The following is a 26217-nucleotide window of genomic DNA, read 5'->3' as shown; positions in this document are numbered from 1 at the left end:
TTGAGTAAAAACTGTAGCAAGAGTAAAGAGGACTCATCTGGAGAGGATTTCATGTCTCTGGCTGCATGAAGGGTCATCTAATAATTCACATGTACTGGCTTCTTCCCAGGCTGCCCACAGCGATCTGGCTTTACTTAGCACGACGTACAGCAGGGGTCCCTGCTCCTCCCTGCAGCCACCCACTGAGGAGATATCTGAGTTTACTGATGCTGTGCCAACAACACTGCACAAAATATGACTGTGATTACTGTGTGGTTCAGAGGTTACATAAGGCTGTAAGCCAGTCATTAGGAAAGATGTTTTTAAACATTTCTGAAATCTGTAGTTGGCATGATGTCAGTGTTTGTGGTGTAATTCTGTTGTGGCAGATTATCTCTGTTTCACCTTTTACTGTTACACTAAATCAAACACTTCATGCCAGATTTGTGTAGATTTTGCTACCTATGAAATATACATGAAAGTGATTTAAATTATGGGATGGTCAAATCTTTTGATATCTTCTTTTTATTTTTTTGCCATTTTCTTCCCATATTTTAAAAGTAATGTCCACTTGCTACGCAATAAAAAACTATGGAGACTAAATATTTTTAAATGAACAATTTTATATTCTGACTGTTGTATGTCTGATGTTGTTTTTATTTTTTTAAACTAATGCATCAGTTTCAGTTTAGATAACAAACTTGCTGATTGCGTAAGCTGGTGTGTGGTGAGGCTTCTTTTGTGCTTACGTCAGGATCACTGAGGTCATTGTGCATCACTGCCAGTCCATTTTACAGCCTAGAGGATGAGTAAATGATTTGGATGTAGTTGTAAAATATATTAATCTGGTTCATCTACTTTTGGTCCATAATCACCAGCATTTCTTTTGCCTTTTATAGCATCTGATAATCAACAGTGTTTTGAGCTTCTAATATGGCTCATGAACATGAAAAAAGACTAACACTGGTTACTAATAAACCTGTGTTGTGTATGTTCTGTGTTGTGTTCTTTTTCAATATAGACATCAATGTTAATTCCATTTGGTCATAAAATTATGCCTTCTTAGCATAACGGCTATGTCTTTCTGGCTTGTCATGAAACATGACTCTTTCGATTTTTTTTCTCACGGTATTGGTGCTAACCTTGATCTGTGAATCCCAACAATTCACACAGATGAGTATCCAAATTTAAATTCCAGTGCCTCTCATGAGGGCAGAACAGCATAAACCTCAAGGAAGAGAATCATAGGAGGCAGATGTCAAACATGAAATAAAGGAAGAAGTATAAAAGCCTATAGTATCATACTGTAAACCTTAACATTTACAGCATAGCTCTTAGTAAATCCTAAATCACACTAATTAAAAGGTGCAAATTATTAACAGTGATTAGCCAGGAAACTAGCAGACACACAGTCTCTGTCGCCATCTGTTGGTCACCAGCCAGCACAGCAGGAACACAAGAGCACATAAGCAGTTTCATATAAAGGGTTACATTTTAGAAGATCCAAAAATGTGAATCCAGTCCAGCAGGCCTATAATAAAATGCCTTTTAAAGCTGTGATGTTACATTTGTGTTGGAACTGTGTCATAGAGATCACTGTGGGGACATTTGAGGCCATAGTTTGTGATGTAGCCTCACTTGAACAGTGTGAGCTTTACAGTGAAAGTATTCACTGCAGGGTTGTCGTACTGGTTTGCATAATAGTGTGCCGGTGTTTATTTTATTGTGCTTTACCTCTTGTTATTGACATAGATCAACAGATTAAACTAGACTATGAATTATCTTAATTTTAATCATGTTTGATTTAAGTTGTTGAGAGATGAAACGATCTCAGAAGTATATCCCCCAGAGACATTTGCCCCAGATTTGGCATGAAACCGGCACAGCTGGCATTCAGTCGGCACTGGCATAAGGCATATGAACCGAATATGGCCCAGGTGTGGCAGAAATGGCATCATCTTTAAGGCGGCAAACAAGATATGGGCCAGTTGTTGAGCATAGTATTTGGCCCAGATGTCAAATTAGAACTGTGGGTCACATATGTATGGCCGGTCTTGTCCCGTTGTAAAAAGTAATTTCAGATATTTTTGAGAAAGGTGCCAATATTTGCAACATGGGTTTAATGCCTTCAAGATAATCCATCCAACAACATTGCATCAAATAAAATGCAAGATAAAGGGACAGTACCCACATCAAATAAAACACAAATTAAATTTCAAGTATGAAACACCATCAACTTTATTTGTTTGATTATCTCATTTCATGCACAAGAAATATTTGGACTATTCTGCCTGATTTTTTAATGATTGTGTTTGAAGTTTAATAACGTTTAATAACTTTTTTGTTTTACATCACAGAACCATGTGATATAAATTATAATAAAGAGTTTTGTGCCATGAATTTACATCATTGGAGATACAGGTCAACTGTCATTGACCTTTTTTTGCCAAAATTTTGTCAAAGAATGAAAAGTATATGGTGCCAACAATTTGCACTGACGAATATAATTGCTACCATATTTAACTTCAAAGGTTGTTGTTGGCAGCAACAGTGAAATCTCTTATCCAGCACATCAACGTATCCACTTTTTTAAGAAGTCTAGTTCAAAACCTTTATGGCTGGACCAGGTATGAAATGCTAGAGGGCTTCTAATTTGAAACAAGGGGTTTTCATTTGAAATGGATACAGGAAGTGGCAGCATTTGGCCAACCAATGGTGTAATTTCATCACTCAGTCACACAACATTTGGCCAGCCAATGGTGTAACTTCATCATCAGTCTATTTATCAACGTACTGTGTCCACTCAATGTAGGCTACGTAAGGCTACATAATGTACAGCTGACACCACCAGAACGAGTATCCCGCCGTTGAGGGTGCTGACTCATTCACTCACTATCCACTCACAGTAATGGACTGAACTGGGATAATAACCAGCAAAGAAGTGCTAAGTGAGAAACTTGCCACTTATCTCTTACACTGTGTCTAGACCACAAGCCTTCACATAAGACTGAAGTGACTGTCTGTCCACTCCCCCCTCAGCAACAGCCGACTGTGCAGTGTGTGTGTGTGTTTGTGTCATGCATAATGATGCGTATTGACCTTGCTTTAAGGTGCCATTATTCTAGACAGCACTATTTCCTTTCAATATTGTATTAGTGGCTGTTAGAACAAGCAAACTGAAGACATCACCATGGCCACTAAGAAATTGTTAATGCCATATTTTCACAACATTTTTAAAATTTTAACATTTCATGGACTAAATGATTAATTGACGAATTGAGAAAAAAATCGGCAGATTATCCGATAATGAAAGTAATCGTTACTTGCAGCCCTAGTTCATTTTCTTATACTGTGCAAACTTTAAGGCCCTTAAAACATCTTTTCTAAGCCAGCTACTCACTATAGGTGATGAACACATTACATGTGCAAAAGTTATAAAAGTTATAAAAGTTATTTCCCTTGAGGGATTTCTGGGATTGTGTTTTTCTCTGAGCTCTTCTCACTGGTTTGAAGTGGGTGGAACTTGGAAAAGAGATGATGTCACATATTTCCATGAAAAATCAATAAAAAATCTATTCATAATACTGTCATTTTCATCTGGACCAAATATGGCAAGTGTGTGTATTAATGAAGTGGCTTGGTTAAGGTTTAGTTGAGGCTGACATCTGGAACCAGGGCTGAAATTTGTCTGGTCCAACATTGGGTCAGAATAGGGCCAGTTACAGTCATACAGTTGGCTGAGATAGGACTCTGTCATGGGCCATATGTGGTCTGTGTTCTGGCTACCAGATCTGGACCACCCGTTGACTGCAATTCATTGCTGCATTTGGGCCAAGTGTAAGTGAGCTGTGTGGCCAGTCACTGGGCCAGACCAATTTTTCTATGTGGGTGCACTTACAGAGGATATTTGTCTAATTTAAAAACCAGATAGTGGCAGAAAATACTGTAAATGTCTCTTAGATTTACACAGAGGTTGTCTGCTTATAAGAACTGTTCAGCATTTTGAAAAATATGCTTCTTTGCATTCTTGCCAATTTAGATGAGAAGATTTAGATACCACCCTACAATCTGTACGATGAATATGAAGGTACTGTCAGCAGCCAGTTAGCTTAGCTTAGCAAAATGTCTGAAAAAAACTAAAGGTTTAACAGTTAGCCCAGCTTTGTCCAAAGGTAACAAAATCCAAAATGTGGTTTTATGGGCAATTATGTCATAAAAACACATTGTGTCACTGTCTTTATGCTAAGCTAAGCCAACTGTCTCCTTACTTCATATTTAGTGCACAATCTCGAGAGTGGTGTCAATCTTCTCAGCTCCTGGCAAGAAAGCAAATAAGTGTAGTGATATGACTACTTGTAGAAATTAGATATAGTTAAAAATTAAAGGGCTTGTTAAAATTGGGGCACCACCCTTCAATTGAAGGGAAATAAATAAACCAAATTAGGCTGTCTCATAACCAGAAGTTGTAATTCTTTTCAATACAGGGAACACACACAGACAATGACTCACTAATAAATGAATGATGAATGATAAAAATGAATAAATTTATTTATGGATAAATGTCTATCAATAATTGAATAAATTAAGCATTAATAAGGAGTATACAATGGAAGAAAAGAAGCAAATAGATGAAAAAATCTTTTTAAATGGTAAGATAACCTAATCCTTGTTTGAGAAGACAGGCACATCAGCAGGTGCAGGAGTGACAACGTTGCTGATTGAGAGGACTGCAATGCATACTGTATGTTAGTGGCTAGTTAGTGAATTCTGTCTCTCTTAAAGAGAGACAATCAGTCCCAAAACAGATTCACACTGTCAATAAAACCTACATTGTGAGCCCTATAAGCAGACTGAAGCCAGTTGTAAAGGCTAAGGAGTCTGCTAAAATGACAAGTGCCACAGCCTACTGTTGGGATGGGACCTGAGATAAAAAGAGACTTTCCAAATTAAAAAGATTGTTAAAATCACATTTGATGAACTCAGACAGTTGAAGAACTGTGTCATTTGTTCCCATGTGGACTATTACTCTTTTAATTGAGGACAAGACTGATGGCAGTAAACCATGGAGCTTTTTTAGAATGTGTGACTGCATTAAAGAAACACACATTCCTAGATGTGGAATCACCAACAATCAGTTTTGAGGGGGAGAAAAGCAGCTGAGGGGGTGATGGCTGGGTTCTGTCAGGACAAAACAGAGCGCTCTATGGATAGTAGTTAGTAGATAGTAGTTAAGTTTGTTTAAATCGTTTATTCTGCAAGGGCCCTGTTTTTGGTCTGGGAGAAATGGAATTTCATTTCAATGTATGCAAGTACAGAAAATTTATAATCAAGAAATCTTGAATCTTGAAGCTTGGTCTCTGTGTGTTCAGTTACCTTACTGGAGAACACTGTAACTTCACTGAGAAGACGGGACTCCATGCAGTCACTGCGAGCTAGTGCTAATTTGGCTTTTGATGGTCAGTAAATACCTCCAAACTGCAGTCTGGCAGCTTATTAAACCAAAACATCTCCTTTACTTTTGTCTAAATATGTTAAAGCTGTTTCCCTCTGCTTTTATGCTAAGCTAAGCTAACCATCTTTTGGCTCCAGTTTTATACCCATTGGACAGATATGAGAGTGGTATCAATCTTAACTATTGTTTTACAATGTGTTTCTTTTCATTTAAAAGTACAAAAAAAGTTAAGTTTGTCATTGCTCCAGACTGAACTAATACCTGCTTGTTATTCAACAATCCTACAATACAGCCAACGCCCTCTGCTTTTGCAGGATACATTAACTGAACTCAGCCAGTCACTGATCCATTGGACAGGCTACGTCATCATGCTGAGAGGATTGCACTGCTAAAAAGGATTACACCATTTGACATTTCTCCTGACCAAAACTGCTTAACCACTTTGATTAGAGACCAAAAAAAAAAGAAAAAATATGACGAAGGTAGATCAATTCAGAATATTTTTGGGGACTGATTATGTTCTCGTGGGATTGATGTGGCTGAATCATGGATTGGAGAAGATTATTTGAGGGCAGAGATGTATCAAAGTTACACTCTGTAGAGACAGCCTGTGCAATATACAGTAGTATAAATGTAATCTCTCCATCTACCTTAAAAGCTTCTTTGCAATGTTTGATTCTGTTTAATTCTTTATTAAATATGTAAAAGACATATTTTTTCCTTTGGGAATTTCACAAAAGAAACATAAAACCATAAATTTCATCTGCCATTATACCATAAAAAGGTAATTTTCTTTCAAAATAGCCTTTAAAAACTTAATATCCAGTTTAGTTTGTTTTTGTTTTGTTTTTTGTGTGTTTATTTGTCTGTTTTTTGTTTTATCTATAGCTTCATCCAGCAACTGTTTCATAAAACTATACCCATCTGGTGTTCTCATGGATTCAATTTCATTATTATTTGTCCCGCCAATATTTAATGTTGTGATGTACACACACTAAAAATCACCGGGTTAAAATTTTGCCCACTTTGGGTCAATATGGTACCAACACAATACTGGGTTAATGTTATCCAGAAAGCCACTCAAGACAAAGGGTTGTTTTGACCCAGTTTTACTGTTATTTTTTATTTTACTGTTGAGTTATTTACCCAAACTACAGCATGTTATAATCTACTCTACTCTTTTTAAACTTACATGTCACGGTTTGTTACTGATTGTTAATAACTTGTGTATCTTTTGAATGTTTTATACAGGAAATAATAATTCTTGTGACAGTTTTTACATAAAGCTTGTATATAACACCAGGTCAAAGTAACAGATTGCTCCTGGGTAAATTTAACCCAGTGTTGTTTTGGTGCTATATTTCATCCAATGACTTTCTGTTTTCTTTTTGAACCATTAAATCCAGTTTTCTATTAAAGGATTTTGTAGCACCTTTTTTTACAGCCTTCTTTCTGCTTGCATGTGAAATCCATACTTTTCAATACAGTGCTTTATTGAACCCCCTCTCCCTCTGGCACATCTTGTAGAATCCCAATGTCACAGATCAAAGTGAGGTCATTCAGGGGACAAAACCATAAAAACATGGTGGCTAAGATCGCTGGCCAACATGACATTGCATCTATTCAAGTGATCAATGCTCGCACTAGCTGGACGATTCAGTGGCAGGATATTTGTCAGTCATCAGTCAGTTACAGTTTTGCAACACTGCAAGTGAATTGCCCAAAGTTTGTTTCCCTCACATGCAGTCACACTGACATTGTAAGTGAGATGGTAACATGAATTGTCAACCTGATTATCTCTCAGTGTTTTGCATAATTCATCAACTGGGACTCCTTCTCTCTTTTACATCCTTCTATCAACTATTTTTATTTTATAATAGTTGAAATTAATCTTAATTAATTTACAGCCATTCTGCTCAGACACAGTTTCAAAGGCCGTCTTCATTTATTAACATTTATTAAGAACTCTCAAAGAGAGTGGAGAGTGATGTGTGGCCACAGGGATTGTGCTTATTTGGTAGAGCACAGTATTAATACACTTAGTACATCACTTTGATCACTGAACTTGGCATTTATAGTCAGTATTTCTAGTATCTCAACTCATTATTTATGTGATAAAATATAATGTCTTTGAGTGTACTGAATCTGGATTTTGTTGAGGGTCTGTCTATGACCAGTGATATGGAAATACAAGAATATTCCCAGATGCAGTTAGAGCAATGAACAGTTTATTACACTTAACTGGAAATCTGATATAGCTCTGCCGAATCGATTATTGAAAGTTATTGGGTATATAACATCAGAGAAAAAAACAAGGGTAGAGTAACTTGAATCTTGAGGATATAGAAGCTCTTTCATGATAATGTGGAAAGTCTTGTTGTTGTTTGGATCAAGTCAGTTATAACTGTATAAATATGATCTTAGATGTGATCTCCAACTTTCAACCATATACTTCTGTTTAAATAGATTTTCACACATCATTGATATGACAGTGTATTGATTCCACATGTGCATCCATTCCAGTAGAATAGGCATCCAAATGATAGGGCTGTGTGTTACTATGATCCTGCCGTTGGAGGCCACCAGATTCCATAATTGTTGTTTGCAGTCACTGCACCAAGAGCCAGGCTAGCTGTGTCCCCCAGTTTCCAGTCTTAATGCTAAGCTAAGCTAAGTGGCTGCTAGTGTTAGCTTTACGGTATGTTCAGACAGAGCGCAAAGCAAATTTTCTTCTTACATCATTCATGCCCGCTGGACCATTGGTGTTAATACGGCCCCAAACAGCCACTGTACCAACAGTGCATTAGCTGTAAGCTAGCTAGCAATGGACACACCATGTGTGTGGGAGTGTTTCAGTGTGTTTGTGTTCAGTTCAGCTTCTGAATGAACCCAGAACTAATCACAGACTCCGATTCTTTCTGTTAGTTCCCTCCGGTCTCTGTATGTTTGTGAAGCAGATTCATAAAGCCCTGGGATACACACAAATTTTTTTTGCTCAAGTAGAAACATTTTCAGCTCGCATGGACGTGTATTTGCATCAATTTGTGCTGAACCCAGGGAATTCACATCTATTCATATGTATGCAATCACGCCACCTCTAAAATTTGCTTTGCCTTCTGTCTGAAGACACAACTATATTTAATGGACACAAGACAAAAATTAAACTGGTATTGATTTCTGATTTTACTCTCAGCAAGAAAGCAAAAATGTCAAATTATTCCATTAAAGTGCAAGAAGTCTTCATGTCTTAACATTTGAACCTGTGATAAAATCAACAAAATATATTTAACAGGAACATGGAACCAGGATATAATATTGACCTGTGCCTCTTTGAAAGCAGCGAGGTCTATAATGACGACCAAGGCTGAATCCTTCTCTGACAGTGTTTATTGCTGAAGTGCGTTTAGGGTTGGGGGGAAGGGATGGGTGGTTGGCAGGTGGCGGGAGCAAATATATATCTTTCTCTGTTGTTCATGGAAATGCTAGTGATGATGACAGACAGATGGTTTGGGGCAGGACCAGAGATCATTTCTGCCTTTGGATGTCCTCGCAGAGTCCAGCTTGGGGACAAATTCAGAACAGCTCTATCTCTCATCCTTCCTCCCAACTGCTCCCAGAGCCCCATATCAGTCGTAAATCTTAACCCTCCCAGGGAACTGTTGCCAATAATGACAAATCTGCCCCTGTAGGTATTAAAGGAATTTCGCATGTTGCACTCTGTCAGCTTCAAGACCTGCAGCACTGTGTGCGCTGCATCAAGGCCACCGATGAAAAAAAGGTTTAAGTTGGTCACTGATGATGATGTTCATGATAGAAAGATGGTACAGGCATATAAGATGTGTAATAATATAGAAAGTGTGCAAAAAGAGCCCCAAAACTTCATGTGTTTTTCATTTTAAATAATTCACTATGAAAAGCTTGGATGCTTCTATGACAACAAAACATCAATATAGCCAGTTTAATATATAGATATACTGATATATTCTGCTCTACAAATCCAGAGAGCAGCCAAAGAGTGTGGCTACAATGCCTTCATTTTATGCCTTTTTTGGCTATTCCAAGTTATTATCATATAACCATGGCTACATAATACTTAAAAATATATAATACCACACTCTACCTTTATAAAAATGCTGTATCTACAAACAAGACACATTTTTTCCTCGTTCTTGTCCATTTTATCTTTGTTTGAGGAGATAAACCATTGTGATTATTTGCAGTCCATATTGCATATGGATAAAATGTATATCTGTTTTGCCCTGTGTCTGACGATCTACTATTACAGTTCATATGGAAATCTAAAAATGTATCTACAGTTTAATACATTTAGGTTTCCTTACTCAGTCTGATGCCACTACGACCTGCTCCCGGATAAGCGGTGAAAAATGGATGGATGGATGGATGGATGGATGGACTTAAAGGTAACTTCAACAAACCTAATTGTGTAAATTACACCACAGTCAAAAACTGGGATGGCAGTTAGCTACTCTGCTAAGCTAGGCTAGCTACCTTTTAACTGAACTACTTGTTTTCTTCCTTCATCTTGGCTGATTACAGTCTGTTTAGTTGACTGTCTCTCTGTGACAAAGAGTGCAGTAAGTGCAGTGGCAGGTGTTTAACAGGCCACAGATTACCAAACCAGAGAGTTGTGGTTTGGTTTGGTTTTTAGATTTTTGTAGTCATTGCAAGTTTTACATTCTGTTTTCCCAGAAATTATGCATTTCTATTGCATAATTATTTTCAAAATGCTGAAACAGATGGCAAAAATCAGATACTTCTCAATTTTGACCGTCCGCATTGTGGCTTTGTGGGTTAGCATAGATTGTTTTAATTTCCATTTTATTTTTTGTCGAAGTAGTTATTTGTTTTGTTCAGATTTAGGATGTAATTTAAAGTTAATTACTATGGCTGACTGTATTTTATCTGGGGAAAATTGGGTAATATAAACATAAAGTATGATGAGATCTGAAAACTGCTGTAGAAGCCCTCACTTTGGACTTAAATCGCTCTGTAAGTGCAAAAGGTTTCATAAGTAATCATATTACACCCACAGTAATCAGATTACACTCACAATTTGTTAAACTTCTGTCTGTCTGTCTAGTCGTCTGTCAGCCTGCAGACTGTAAGTAGGTTTTCACTGATTTACAGAGAAAATCCTCCTTTGATTGTATTTTTATCCAGCTGCAGCCTCACTAATCCTTAACAAACTCTCACCAGACTCCATACAAATATTTCACCTTTTTAGAGTTAATTGTAAAAACGCTGCTGCAGAACTCGTGTTATGATATGTAGAGATTTCACTCACCAGCACAGCCAATGAAATGACTGAGGTTTAGAATAGTTTGGAGAAGGTTGGGGTAGTTTTGGAATTTCACAGTGTAGCAAGTGTCGACATCTCCACTGTGGTTTAAGGAGACAGTTTGACCTTTTACCCAAACATTCAAGCACTTTCTTGGAGTTTTTAAAGTGAGTCCATGTTTTTTTAAATATAATCACACAAAAGTAATGTTTGTTTTTGTTCTCATGATCATTCTGATGCAACTGAATCCCAAAGCCCTAATATTTGCTCCACTTATGTCAGTGTCAGACCACCAGCTGCCACAGGAGTGCCAGTAGATGCCTCACTCTTCACTAAAGTCATTTATAACAATCAGCTACAATAATGAAAAACAAATCCTCCATTTTATTATTGTAATATTATATTATAGGGACAGTGTAGATATAAAGGGAGAGAGAGATGGGGGTGACATGCAACAGAAGACCACTGCTGGATTTGAATCACAGATGTTACAGTTATGAAGCATGTATCTTAACCAGTAGGGTATTGAAGTGCATCATATTATTACATGTAATATGTTAATATTGAAAAACAAATATGAAATAGTGAAAAACAAACAAGTTTGTAAATAAAAATGTGAAAACAACATGCAACCGTCTTTTTTCAAAATTGTATTTTTTTATTTATTAAGTAGCCTACATGTTACTAAACTTATGTTTGCTCAATTATGTTTAAACCTGTGTTTACGCAATTATGTTTACATAACACAATTTCACTCTTACAATAATAAAACAGAGGATTATGTTTACATAACACAATTTCACTTTTGCAATAATAAAACGGAGGATTAGTAAGAGTGTATTTTTGTGCCTTTTTTATTTCAAAACAGGCGAAATCGTAACCTCCTTGGCGGATGTAATTACATAAAATGAATAAAAAACAAAAAAGTTGAATGTAGTTGGCAAACAACCATCCTAAAACAGACTTAAGGCTGCTGACCTGTTGTAAAAAACAAGCCAGAAAATTTGGTTGAAGAGTCTTTCAACTGCGGACAGAATGCCACAGGCTGCCACTGAGGTGCATCTACCTGCTAGTGCCACTAGGAGGATTGCAGCCTTACTGTCACAGAGGGTGTTCCACCAGTCAGTCCTCTCACCAACCTGACTTGATAGCTCAGAAAACAACCATTTTTTTTCTAGAAGCCATAGAGGAGAGTTTGTAGTCTGGGCTGACCTGGTACCCAACTTTCAATCCATTTGAGCCATTGTCTGAGAAAATATGAACACATGAAGGGTTGCCATATGGGTATAACTTCCCATTCATTTATCCTATCAAAATTTCCCATTCAAATGTATTGGGGGGTGGCCCACTTCCTGTGCAGGAATGCTAGGTGCTACAGGGTGCGAACGAAGATGGGCGTGACCCATTTTGGTGTGGCAACAGCATACTAAAAAATCAGGGCTGTGACATGTTTGGAAAAAAAATTCTCTCCAATCTGACCAACTTTTACAGAGGGTGTTCAACCAGTCAGTCCTCACACCATCCTGACTTGATAGCTCAGAAAACAACTATTTTTTTCCTAGATGCCACACAGGGGAGTTTGTAGTCTGGGCTTGTTCCAGGCCCCACCCACCCTGTGTGTGCAAAATCTGGGTCTCTGGGATCTTTCTCTGAGAAAATATGTACATTAGAATATGGCAAAATCAACACAGACATTTGCAATACCTTTGTATGGGGTGGTCAGACTTCCTAGATGTCCTGCCTGATGTGTCATTTATCCTATCAAAATAAGAGAGGCTAGTAGAGACGCCAGTACATGCCTGTTTAAACAGGAATTTAGCCGACTTTGCTGCATTTAATACTGAGCTCTTAATACTGCTGTCCTCCACTTCCATCATCTCACACCAATTCATTTTGAAAGAGCAATGGCCAATGAGGAAACTCTAACACTCAGCTGGCCAACCAATGGTGTAACTTTATCACTCACTCAGGCAGTCACTCACAGACAACTGTCCAACCAAAAAAGGAAAAGGACAAAAAACAAAGGAAAAATACACACACAAAAGCACACAAAGTCCCTGAGGCTGCTTGTCACACTAACCTGGCCTTTCACAGGGCCCAGTGGAGTGTGCTGGTGCGACTCTGCTCTCAGGCTCTACTGACAGAGGAAACTGCTGCTCTGAGATTGACAACATGGACGTCATGGTGGTGATGGGGAAGAGACAGGTTGCACAACAGTAGGTCTGAAAGACAGAGTGCAGAATTACAATGATATTTAAAGAGCAGCACCAAGAGTCTGATTGGCTAGAGGAGCGCAGATAGAAAGATCAGTGGTCAGATGTGGTGATGTCAGAATTGAGAATGAAGGGATTTTGACAGGGTGGGACAGGGTGATATTTAGGCAGAGTGTGATGATAGAGATCTTCCTTATTGAACTTATGCAAAAGCTTCATTCCAATGAGGAGGGATCAATTGAAAGTGAGTAACAATATTTATTGTGATAAACAACACAGAGATTTTGGAGATTAGACTTAGTTGATGTGAGGCATTTTCATAAGTGTAGGCCATTAAGATAGGACCCAAAAATAAGTGAAAGCATTCTTACCATCCTGAAGATGATTCAATTCTAGGAGGAGATGAGGAGAACATGAAACAACATACACAGTAAACATAATTAGCGATAGGAGAAATTCACCTACATGAACAATTGTTGCGAATTAAGATGGAAAAGAGGGGAGAGATAGAAATTCTGTGAAGGAGGCTAAAGGCCGTCAGAGGCCAAACATGGACCATATTTAAGAAGCACTTGCCTTATGAATAAACCAGGATTTAGTCATGGGATAACAATCAGGCATTAAAAAGAGAAGAGGTGATGGGTCAGAATTTTCTGAGCTTTAAAAATGTTAACATGAAATTATAAGGACAGAAAGGGGAGTCAGTATGAGCCATAATAATAGAACAAGCACCTTTTACTGTAAACTGCAATATGTTCAACACACTACTCGACACACTATTATATAACTGACTACACTGAGTTTTGTTCATTTTTTAGAATATTTTTCCCCCAAACTTTGTGACTTGATATAATTGCTCATTGACAGTATTTGCAACATTTGTCTTAAAATGTTAAGACAAATGATACAACGTCAGGTGTTTCTTTCAAATCTCTTTATTATCACTTATCACTGCTTTAAACCTGGCCTGTGTTTTGTTCCTAGTGGCAACAGTTGGCGGAAAAGTTGTTCAGCTCTGACAAGCATCATCTTTTTCAGGTGTGACATAGGTTAGATGTCAGTCCAGGCTCAGCTGCCAGAGGAGCTGATCAGGAAAAAGAAAAAGTGGATTTCAGCCCGGCGCTCCATGGCCTTAATCTGCAGGATTAGGGCATCAGAAAGTTCCCTGCAGTGTGTTTGCGTCTATCCTTGTGTGTGTATTGGTGTGCTTGCATGGCTTTCTTTAGAGGTATTGTGTGTGTCTGTGTGTGTTCGGCATGTGTTTTGAGTGTTTTTTTAAACCAACATAGGTGTGAATGAGTGTGTGAACAGTAGTATCCTGAGCCACATGTGCAGGAGCAGCAGCAGGCAGGCTGGGAGGGAGGGAGGTGCCCATGGGTTAAGCGCTAAAGCCGCTTGGCCCAGATGAAGATGGCTCTCAGGCTCTCTGCCAATGAAAGCCTAGCCAACAGCCCACTCTCACTGACAGGGCAGGGAAATGGGGAGTTAGGCCACACGCATACTTGATGTACACGTTCAGTATATATGACAAGTTGTAACAGAGCATTACAGGGACAGAGACGAAGACTGAGGGCTGTACTTGAAATAGCATTCACTTAAAGCTGCTATAATCAATATCTTTATATCAAAATGGATGGAATAACTAAATGTATAGGAAAGGTGTCATTCGTGGTGAGAAACCCAAAAAAATGTATGACCCAATTCTGCAGGTCCCCTCAGCTCTACAGAGCTTTATAGCATCTTTCAGCTCATTGTTTTGATTTTTAGGCAACTTATTATCTTGGTTCATTCTCACAGCTCTCATTGCAATGTTTTCAGGAACAGCAGGCAAGAGTTTTCAGAAAAAAAGCTGTAAAAACCCACTAGCTACCTGCCCAGCACTGAACGGCAGACAGACAAAGTTAAAAATGAAAAGTATTTTGCAGCTTAAGAGTCAGATATTTTCCTCAAGAGTTAGTGGAGAACAAAACAGAGCTAAAAAGAGAGTGAATATTGGACATGATATGACTCCAAATGACTGTTAATTTTGCTCTGTAGCTGCTGGATGTGTAAATAGCTAACTGTTTACTAAGTTCAATATGTCAACTTGAAATGTGGTTGTTGAAGTGGTGTTTACAGCTTATCTTTATTGTCCTCAAGAAGCCAAAACATCAGTTACTGTAGGTTTAAAGACCCCATGATGAAATTGAGACCATCCCAGTTCAGGGGATGCATTCTTCAGTCCAGTCCATACTATTTCACTTTTTGAAATATTTTGAAATACAGCGTTCATTTGCTCAAATTTCATGTACCCAACTAGTGTATCCTTCGCAACCCTTAGTTCATAATCCCGTATTCACCAGTTATCTTTCAGGCAACCTTTGCTAACCTGTTAAGTCTTGTGTCATGTTGTTAGCGGACTGGATATGTGGTTCATCACAGAGCAGTACAGATATTTTTATGTCATTATTATGGACATAATATGAGGAGGTATTTACGCTAAACATTGTCCATTATGTGTAGAAGTGAAATGTATTTACATATTAAGCTTTATTCTCACAGGGTAAGCAGAGAAAATATTATCTTTTCCAGCAACATCCTGTTAACAGGTACATTGAGAAATAACAGTAACAGATTCACTAACAGAACAGAATAACATAATAAACAAGGTACAGTCTCAATTAATGCAATTACAGGCAGGAAGAGGTTGATAACTGAGAAAAGTGTTTTTTGCATGTTTTGTTTTTATGTTTAGGTGGTACTGTTTAAATTGGATCACAGAGCAGAAAATAAATATAGGCTTCAATAATAATAATAATAATAAATATATAATAAATACCAGTGAAATAGGGTTATAGTTTGTACTGTAAACCCAGGTATCATAAAACTAGCCCCACTTTAAATCTGGAATTTACACTGTGAAAAGAAAGCTTGAGATCAGTGTGCTGTCGATGATCACGTTCTTCTTCTTTATTCACCTCACGCATATCCATAATTTCATGTCTAGCATGCTGTCTATTCTTCTGTTGAATGTGCTTCTCTCAGTGGGGTAAGATGCTTGATTATAATCTAAAATGCCCCATTATTCTTATAAATTGCCTCTTTCCCTCTTATGACCCACTCTGTAAACCTTTTTCTAATTTCAACCCAGTTGTCCTTCCCTACATTAGTATTCCTTTCTCCTCCATCATCTGTCTGTCATTCATGTATTATTATGTGATTTTCTTGTCTTGCAGTAATTGCAGTGGAGCTAAAAAAAAAAAGTATGATAGGAGGCCCAGAGACCAAGACGTGACACGAGTGAACATGCATGATGGAGTCTGTAGCTGTGGTTTCAGTCAATGAGGATAAAGTCTATGTGAACATCTGCCAAAACTCAGAGATCATCTAACTAGAGATGGGCGCACAGTTAACTGTGACATAACATCAAGCACACAAATACTAATGGTTTAAAAAAGCTTTTTTCCCCTCCTTTCATCCATTTAATGCCAGTTGTGTTTTTGGCCATGCTATCTTTATCACTAGGCAGGTGGTGTGGATTAGTGGGGCTCTCTAAACTTCAGTATTGGATGATACACGCAACATACAAGAATGTATAATCCACAATCCTGCAGTTTAGTCTTTAACAGCCACCTGCATGTTTTTCTTTTGTCCATCTTTTCCTTAATTGCCTCATCTTCTTGCCTCTGCCACATCTTTTTTCCTCCCCTTCGTCTTCTACTCTAACAATCTGTCATTTCCACTCATTAAGCCGTCTCACCCCAGCTGTGTGATGCTGCCTTCCACACAAATTGCAATTTCACTGGAGCTCAGGGTCCTCTCGTTGACATTGATGGATATTTTTCTCACTCACAGTCAGAAAGGTTAAGTCTTCACAGTATGTACTGAGAAGAGTGATCCAGTGGGCACTCATTTGACACAACTTCTTAATGCAAAGTTAAGGTTCCTTTCCTTTTTTAAAACAGAATCCATTAAATTTAGAGATGAAATAATGAACACAACACTGCTGCCTGCAGCCAAGCGCTTGTCTTTACCTTTCAGTGATGTCATTTAGATTAAGATTTAAAATGAAAAGCAAACATAAAAGTTACAATTTATAAAACAGCAGCTCCCACACACTTATCCAGGAGACCAAAAGTGTGCTCACACCAGGCCAGTTCAACCAATGTGTGTGTCTGTGTGTGTGGTAACGGTGAGAGACTTGCATTTTAAGCTCACAGAGTTATACAAGTGAAGCCTGCAGCGCTTCCCACAGATAATGGGACATGACCATGCAGAGAAATATAAAAGAGAGAAGCAGGGTGGGGGAAAAATAACAAAAGAAGGATGAATACACAGTAATGAAATGGAATCTTGTCCTCCATCTGAAAAGAACATCAAAGGAGATGCTTAATCTCAGGAGGCAGTACTTTGTCATCTGACGTGCATCCCCTGTCTCACAATCCCTCTCCATCCATCCCTTTCTCATGATGAGATGGATGATGATGAACGTGTAGAGCAATAGGGAGGGAGGGAGGGAGGGAGGGAGAGAGGGATAATACCATCTGAATACATGATGAATGTAGTCATCGGGCTTAAACTGACTGGGGGGCGAGTGGTGCACAGAAACAGAGAGAGTACATGTGGGTGACACCGTGCTCAGAGGAGCACCATCATCAACTCTCCCCTGCAGCCTCTCAGTCTCTCTATCCTCCTCCTGAAGAGAGACAGAGGGACTCACGCAACAGACAAGACAAGTGAAAGAGAGGATAAAATATTGCTCTCCTCTCTCTGCTGCTTTTTTAAAAAAAAAAAAAAAAAAAAACGAAAACTGAGCTACCAGTGGCAAGAAAAGAAGCAGTGAGAAACTGAAGTAAAGAGCATCTTGTCATTGGCTCCAGCCCACAGAGATCTTATTCTAAGCAACAAGATCAAGAGCCGTGCTCAGTGCACACAGCCTGAGGAGGAGAGAGGATGCTCAACAACATGACGGACTGTGAGGAGGGAGAGGGGGGACCCAACAGCCAGGGTGAGTGACGAAACCTGCCACAGACTGATGAGAGAGAAGCGTGTGTGTGTGAGTGTGTGTCAATTTGCGTAAGTGTGTGAGTGTCAGAGTGGGTGTTGAATGTGTGAGCGCACATATGCATGTGTGTGCGCTTGTGCTCAAAGTTAGGAAGACAGTGTTATGTCATTTGAGGGATGCGAAGAAGAGTTGCATCTGCCTTGTTTGTGTAAAAAACAACACAGAGATGGAAAGAAGAGTTGACTTTCAGTCCTGGTTTGATGTGTTAAAGGTTGGTGGAACACATATTAATTTTCCACATGTTGAGCGAATGGAAACAGGTGCTCCCTGCGCAGTCAAGGATCTGTCCGTCATGGCACCTTCACTTGGCTCTCACACAGAGCACCTCCTGGGGTTAAATACATTATATCAACCTCCTGCTCAACCAGCTCAGACTTTTTCCTTCCTTTGTGCTGGTTTTTGAGCTGTTTTTATCAGGAGCCGCATGTTCGTGACTTGCTGTTTGAGTAGATGTGGTCCACCAGAGGTTCTGAGTCTGTATCTGTAAATTCATACATCCATGTCCAACACTTTTAGCACTCTCCAAAAAGGTTTACAGTGTAGTGAGTGCAGCCCCTACAGAGAGTCTGGGGAAACCAGCTTTTCATTCTTAAACTCATTCATGTCTCTCTGCCATCAAGAACATCCCGCCAGGGGCAATTTCTGCCTTTCATAATGGTGCAAGTGTGTGGCTCTGAGTGTTTGTGTATGTGTGTATGATGTACATTCAGGATACATAACCACTTGTATTCACCAGAGTATGTTTATTTTCTGTTTGCTTTCATTAGTTATGAACAATTATTTTTTTCCAGTGTGTGTCTATGTAGGCTGTGTAAGGTCAACAAGGGAAATTATAAAAATACGCCAGTGCTTCTTTAAACCAAAGGGATTTTCCCAAATACAATGAGCCACCTAGCCAGTGTCGGTATCACATGTTTTTAATCATTTGAATCCAAGTTATTAAAGTGTCTATTGATGATTTCAATTTTCACACAGCTGTCAGACACACTTTATAACACTACTGTACTGCTCACATCATTTCACCCTAATGGCGCATTTCAAAAAGTTTGTTTTATTGAAAAGAGCCACACTGTCAGACAAAAAGAAAAGAGAGAGACAATTCATTTTAACATCCTATAGTGTGATCACTTGAGGTGTCACAGACATTTTGACTGTTTTTTGCTTGTTGTGGGTCCTTGTTTAAAGTAAATTTTGTTTAGGTGGGTTCAGTATTTAATATGATGTCCAGAAATGTCTAATATTTGCCAGAGGAACACTTTTCTGCCATTGGAGGATTTTGTTCTGTTCTAGTGTATCGACTAGCTTACTTGGCATTCCCCCGTGGCCTGTTGTTTAAAATGATAAAGGCAGAAAATTGGATTACAAGCAGTTATGCACATTATACTCAGTGGAAATTCAGTCCTCATTTTCTAAGAGCTGTTCATTGATGTAAATACTTGCAAGTCAATGCACAGGTGCATTTTGACTTGTCATAGTGGGGAGAACACAGCTTACTGGTAACATTAATGATGGTTTAGGACCCTGAAACTAAAGCAGCTAAATGGAATTCAGACATTTTTAATTTTATTATTCATACCTGTGCTTTTCTTAGCGTGTAGTCTTTTTGTCTTTCAAAAATAACTAACTGTAGAGTGGATCATATATGAAAAACACAGTCTTTTACCTCCTGTAGGTTTAGTAGTGCTTATTTAGTAGTACTAGGCCAAATGTATCTGTTAATGAAAACAAAAAGCATGGTTGCTCCAGAAAACATGTAATTATCTTGCATACTCTTCCATCTACCTAATGATAATTGCTCAGTGGGTTTAATTATGTTACACATTAGAAGCAGAAGTTTAATGCTGTTCTCATTTTAGCCTCTGGTAGACTAATGGTTTTAATAAATTTCAGTTTTTTGTTTGCAGACACCAAACCCTGCACGTGTTCGAGAGTGAAATATAACATAGGCTATAGCATTGGAAGCCAGAAGGTATTGCAAAAAGGAATTAATACAGTAAACTGGATTCAGAAAAGTATACATGTTTAAACTAACTTACATTGAGGTGTTCTGATCATACCAGGAAGTATCCTCAGTGAAGGAACCATTAAAGAAATTAAGTTTTGCTCAACAATGGCCACTGTGGCCACAAATGACAATTAACGCAAAGAAGTTCATGTCTAGATGGTAAATTTAGATCTGTGAAACTCTCAGGAGATTTGTACGTGTTTTTTCTTCATTGTGCGCGTTGTTTTTCATTGTACAAAACAATTATGTTTTATGTTGTGACAACGCTGTGGTTAAGGTTAGGTTTAGGCACAAAAAACACCTGGAAGCAAACAGCAGTCTCCTGCAGCAAAGTCCACTAAGTTCACTTTTTGCAACAAATATAGTCTTGGTTTTCTCCTCGTACGAATGCAGATGTCCTTCAAACTCGACAAGACAAGAATATTTTGAAGTGGCTCCCAGGATATCTGCCATTGCTAGCGCATACAGAATCAAGCACTACTGTGCTGAATCAAGTGCGCATGTGCTAGAGTTTCGCAAATCTAGGGTTACCATTTAGACACGACCCACAAAGCCTAATTGATAAAATGCAGTGTAACAGTAGCAGACTGGCTGTAAAGCAATATCTATATTAATTTCGCTAACATTAGCTACCATAAGTGACCAAAATGACCCGTCGCTTATGGTACTGTAGCTAATTAGCTAATGTTAGCCAACATCAGGCTGTAGCGGCAAAACTTGAGTGTATTGAATTGAGCAAGAATGCGTTTTACTGCTTATGAATTCAACTTTTAGTTTGCTTGTAAGTGGAAAATTGTATTTCTTCTTTCTTCCTTCTTTACATAGCTTAGTCTCGCAAGAAGTACAACATAGCAATTAATCTAGCACATGGAATCCATAAGAGTTAAAGTAAAAAAACAAAAAACAAAATAACGTTACAATCAGCCAAGCATAATTAACAGTTAATATTGCAGAGTAGCTATAAGAATAGTAAGAATAAAGTACCTATAGTCTAGATAAGTTCAAAGATGATTAATATTTGCTTGGTAACTGACAAAATGGTGGATGTACAATGTCAGTTAAAGTACTATGGATCTATTTTAGCAGTGGTTGCTACTAGCAACAAAGTGTTTAACTGAAACTAACTTGTAAAGCTACTGTAGTTGACCACACAGTAGACTGTAATAGCCAGGGCTGCACATAACTTTTTTAGTGTGGTTCTAAAGAGAGCATCTGGAGATGTTGCTTGGTACTCACCCTTTACATGGCACGGTTATCCTACAAGCTGTCATCCTCACTACCCTGCTGACTGCTCTCCTCACTATCTTCCTCCCTTTCAAACATGGTAGATGATGATGCAGGCCTACTTCTTTCTCCCTGGTTGAGCCTGCGATCAGCTGTTTGCATCCATAAGTCAGCTTTGGGTCAAAAGTCTCTGTTGTCATCTTAGACAAGTCGACGTGCATGAGGGATGAGAGGCAAGAGTCTGACAGGCAGGATCTGTACTTGCTTTTTATTATACTGAGATGTGAAAATCTCCTTCACATGCAACACTGCTCAAGGGCAGTATAAGGGACAACAGAAGGACTTCCGACTTTTTGCCGTTTGATTCACACCCAAATGAATAATCCAAGGAAATCTGAGGTAAAATCTCTGTTACTAGACACAGACACAATGTACACAATTTCCTGCTCCACTTTGTTATGTCTGATCCATCAAAGAGCACACCCCAAAAATTCAGCTGCCTTCAATTTTTCACTCAACTCTGCACTGAATGCCTGTGCGATGCTCTTCATGATGTGGCCCCCCCTTCTCATGAATAATATGCACTCCCGACATTAACTCCAAGCCTCTTGAAAAGCACAATATCCTCCTCATATAAATGCATAGGATGTGCATGTTTCACTTTGTGAAAGGCCAACAGAAAAATCTTGCACAGTGCTTGACACTGTTATTCAGTTTGTTCTGCCACCTGTCAAGAGAGTGACTGGATTTCTGATCCTGGCTATGCCTCTTATCAATAGTTTACACTAGTTTACACTCATGTGGTCTGGATGACTTTGATGAAATTTTTGCCCCTATATATTGCCTCTATATAAAAGGCACTGCTTTTATCGGCAAGATTGGGATTTTCACGGCATATTTTGCATCACATCTTGGCCAGGCAACGTCCTGCAGCTACTTTTCCGCAAATACACGTTTTTTTATGTCCAGGTTCAGTCTGACGTTTCTTTGAAGGTGGTGAAATACCAAAGTAATTACATAATTTTGCTTGCTTCCTGGACATTTTGGTGAATGGATGAAAGTCCAAAAATAAGAGAAAAAATGTAAGCTAGTTGTAATAACTAGTTGTAATGTGAGCTAACTATTTGCTGGAGCTAAAGGTTTAATCTTGCTAACTTGGAAAAAAACACATCCACTTAATAAAGAACAAACGCTAAAAGTTACATGATTACCAACCGATTATTAACATTAACACATTTGTCATAATGGCTATCTAACCAGTGATATATAGAGAAAATCCTAATGTTTCAGTAAGTAACCATGTCCCAAAAATGTCACCTCTTTTTGTATTATGTGCTGCACATCCTTTATTTTGACCATGCATGCACACCTTTGCCTCGGTTATGTGCATCTCCGGTAATAGCAATACAAATTAATTATTAATATGCTTTATTTATCATGAATATCCCAGAGGAACACTCAGGCACAAACCTTTGAATTTTGGTAACATGTAAACATGTATTTACACGTAACAGTATTTGAACCAAGGGAAAGAACTAATTAATCAGCACTGACAATGACACAAGTAATTGTCAATGTAAATGTATCTGGGATACCTACGTACATCTGTTGCATTTAATTCCTCATTATTTCTTCAGCCAGATCTGGAACTATAAGAGACATTTTTGGATTAACTGCTTAACAAATAGGGTTGCATGGGATCATTACTGTATATGTCGAGAATTTCAACTCCTTATGTGCATCAGACCACACAACAGAGAACAATGACCTTTTCCTTTTTGAAGGTCATGATTTGAGCCACACCATCACACCACAGGGGGGAATAATGAGGTGGCTTCTGAGATCCAAGTGTAGGCACGCTGGAGTGTTATTGTGTCATGAACAGAGCACACAGAACAAGAGCATACTGGGATCACACCTGGATACAAATACTACCTTATTACATTCCTGCCTGTTTTAACAGAGAGGGCAAGGTGACAGATTTCGACAACTGCAGATTTATGAGGTCCCCGAAGGCTGCACACTGTCCACTTGTGACGAAAATTGATCGATACTAATCAATAAGCTCAAGAGGAGTGATTGTGAGGTTAAAAGAGGAATTTGTCATAGGGTTCAATCTTGGTTCAGGTTTCCTCCTAAAACCATTTAAGTTTATTATATTTTGACTTTTCTTGTAAATGATTTTTCTGTTCAGCTCCATATTGATGTGTCTACACCGCTAGCTCTATCCTGTGATTCATAAATTACTTTTTAATCTGGTAATCACCCTGGAGTATCCATTAATAAACATTATCATTTTCGCATTTTGTACAACAGGCGGCAGAGTCTTTAAGAATGGATGAGTAGCATGTGGGTGGGAGCTGCCTCATGGTCGCCAGTGGGAAGTCAAATAGAGGGAGATCTGCTTTATATATAGTCGTCTTTTTCTGAGAGGGATCACATGGAAATAGACAATCATGTCTCCCAGAAATTATGTCTACTTTACTATATTTTATTTTTGTACTAGATGCAAGGTTTAGGAGGGTGGTCAGAGTGGATGGTGGGCGTACAAAGTGCAGGACTGTGGTTATGTTTAGGCAATAAGAGCACTTTGTTCTAAGTTGTGGTTTCGGTTTATATGTTCAGAAAGTTAACACGCCGTGTCTCCTGCTTCAAGTCATTTTTTACTTTTTCAATATTCCACCAAGACCATGATCTTTCCCTCTTTCCTTAAGTTGCTACAAGCAAATATTGTATTATAAGAGTGGATATTGTAGGAAAAACAAATTAAATGCATTAACTTAATCTGCAACTATTTCAATAATTGATTCATCATTTAATCATTCATTGGTTTTCAAGCAAAAATGCCAAACAAAAAATGCCAATGGTTTTAGCTTCTTAAATTTGAGAATTGTCCACTTTTCTTTGTCTTAACATTATAGTAAATTCAGAGCCATTCCCAGATAGCAAAATTGCTGTGGTCCAGATCCAGCCCACACCCGACACTTTTGGCACTTTCACCTGGCTCACATACCGTGTGGAATGATGGCACTTGGGTGGTCCGCTCCTGTTTCCCAGATCTGGGCCACAAGCAAGCTGTATGTCAACCTAGAACAAACCAGATAAACCAGAACTGGCCCACATACAGAACACACATACCTGAGAACATTGCATCTTTATCAAAAAAGGCCCACGTTTGATTTGGGATATTTGGGCCATGTTTGCTATTTTACATGTGGGCCATTTCAGGCTCAGATCCATTTTGTCCAGGCCAGAAGAAGGCCAGCAGTGCCGCATCATTGTCTGAAGCGGCCACTTTCATATGCTATCTGGGTTGGGTTTTAGACTGTTGGTTTGGCAAACAAGACATCTGATAAAGTAGAAGTAAAATTATAAAGAACATGTTTCATAGTGTTCTTATGTTTTATAGACAAAGTGATTAATCAAATAATCGAGAACATAATCGGCAGATTGATCGATAATTAAAATAATCATTAGTTGCAGCCATAATATGTTTTCGGTAAATGTTTTGCAAATACAGAACAAATAACACAACCTAAAACATATTTGCTGTTGGTAATTAGTATAATATAAAAATAATTTTTGAGACTGGGTTGCAACTGAGTAATATACTCAGAGTTACCAGTTTATCTGTTTAAGTAGACTAAATATTCTGTGTTTGTATTGTTTTTTGACACTGAAAGTTGTGGATGAAACTTTATAGTAATATTTTAGGCTGTTGATAGTGGTGCTGCACAGAGGGGCATGAAGTATTTTAATCTTTCATTAAATATTTATACTAATGCTGACCAAATAAAAGTAGCAATATCACAGTATAAACCATTTAGAATACATATATTTATAATACATAATACTATTGTGCATGTGACATTTAATCAGCATATATTACTTAATATAGTTTTGGTAGTTTAGTCTATAACAATTCAAATCTTAATCTGAGAAGTGCTAACTGTAGCTTTCAAATAAATGTAGTAAAGTGAAAAAGTACAAAATTACACTTTGAAATGTAGTGGAGTAAAATGTAAAGTTGCACACAGTGGAAATACTCAAGTGAAATACAAGCAAAAGAAGGCAGACAAAATGCATATGCATGTCGCATATTCACATTAGTATCACAGGGTTTTACAATGGAGCTGTAGCCACCAAAATACTGCATTTCAGAGGCAGCTGGTGCAGGAGATAAACAAAGGTCATGTCAATGTCAAATTTTTGGCAGTGTATATAAAAGCATGTAATGACACCATGTGTGAGCAATGCAGGGTCAGAGGTGAGGCTTCTATCATACAACTGGAGCTGATAGATGAAAACAAATAAACATGCAGGACACAAATGAAAACAGAAGAGCTCTAACAAATATACTGTTTAAGTTAACAAATAGCCCTGCTTCAAATAAATCACGTCATTGTGACATGTAGACTTATGTATCGGCTGTCTGGCGGCAGAAAAAGCAAGATGCTTTTGAAAGCGTCTCCTCATTGTTACAGTTGTGTTCTTACAAACGGAAAAAAAACTTTCATCTCAAAAGAATACATCATTAAAAAATTCAAAGTATAGTTATATACTAGTACAACAATTTTCCATCTCATTTTCACTTTAAAATTGAGTTTTCATGATCAGTGCTCTCCATATCAAGTGTGTGTTTTAGATGTTTGGATGAACAGCCGTTTATTTTAATCCATTTACTCACATTTGTAGGACTACAGAAGCTGCTAGCCACCTCTGTGACCTTGTCGTTTTGGTTGGTCAGTGTGAGCGCTGGGGGCAGATGGTGTGGAATTGTCCTCTTGGGGCTGTTTAGACTGAGAGATTAAACCTTGGTTGGAGATGAATGCACACACATGTACACACACATACAGTAAACAGTATAGTATATACACACTCACAACACACTACATGGAGGAAACATGCTATTGGCTAGGTGTTCATCATCAAACAAACGGCTTTAAATGTCCAGGATCCAGAGAAATGTGCCAGTAGTTTTGTCAGTATATTGTATAGTAT

The 26217-nt window shown here is 38.2% G+C and overlaps 1 protein-coding gene across 2 annotated transcripts in view; it reads left to right on the top strand.

Moving 5' to 3' along the window:
• Positions 1–17501: 17501 nt before the first annotated feature.
• Positions 17502–26217, top strand: part of slc12a5b (solute carrier family 12 member 5b) — a 50206-nt gene continuing 41490 nt past the window's right edge. For both annotated transcript variants that reach the window (XM_067592556.1, XM_067592557.1), the window contains exon 1: positions 17502–17930. In XM_067592556.1, the coding sequence (XP_067448657.1) occupies positions 17876–17930 (55 nt within the window). In that variant the 5' untranslated portion in view covers positions 17502–17875. The remainder of the gene's footprint in view (positions 17931–26217) is intronic.

This window comes from Thunnus thynnus, chromosome 6 (assembly GCF_963924715.1).
Source record: "Thunnus thynnus chromosome 6, fThuThy2.1, whole genome shotgun sequence".
Lineage (NCBI taxonomy): Eukaryota > Metazoa > Chordata > Actinopteri > Scombriformes > Scombridae > Thunnus > Thunnus thynnus.
Note: the sequence above shows the minus strand (reverse complement) of the source record. Positions and strands in the feature narration are given on the sequence as shown.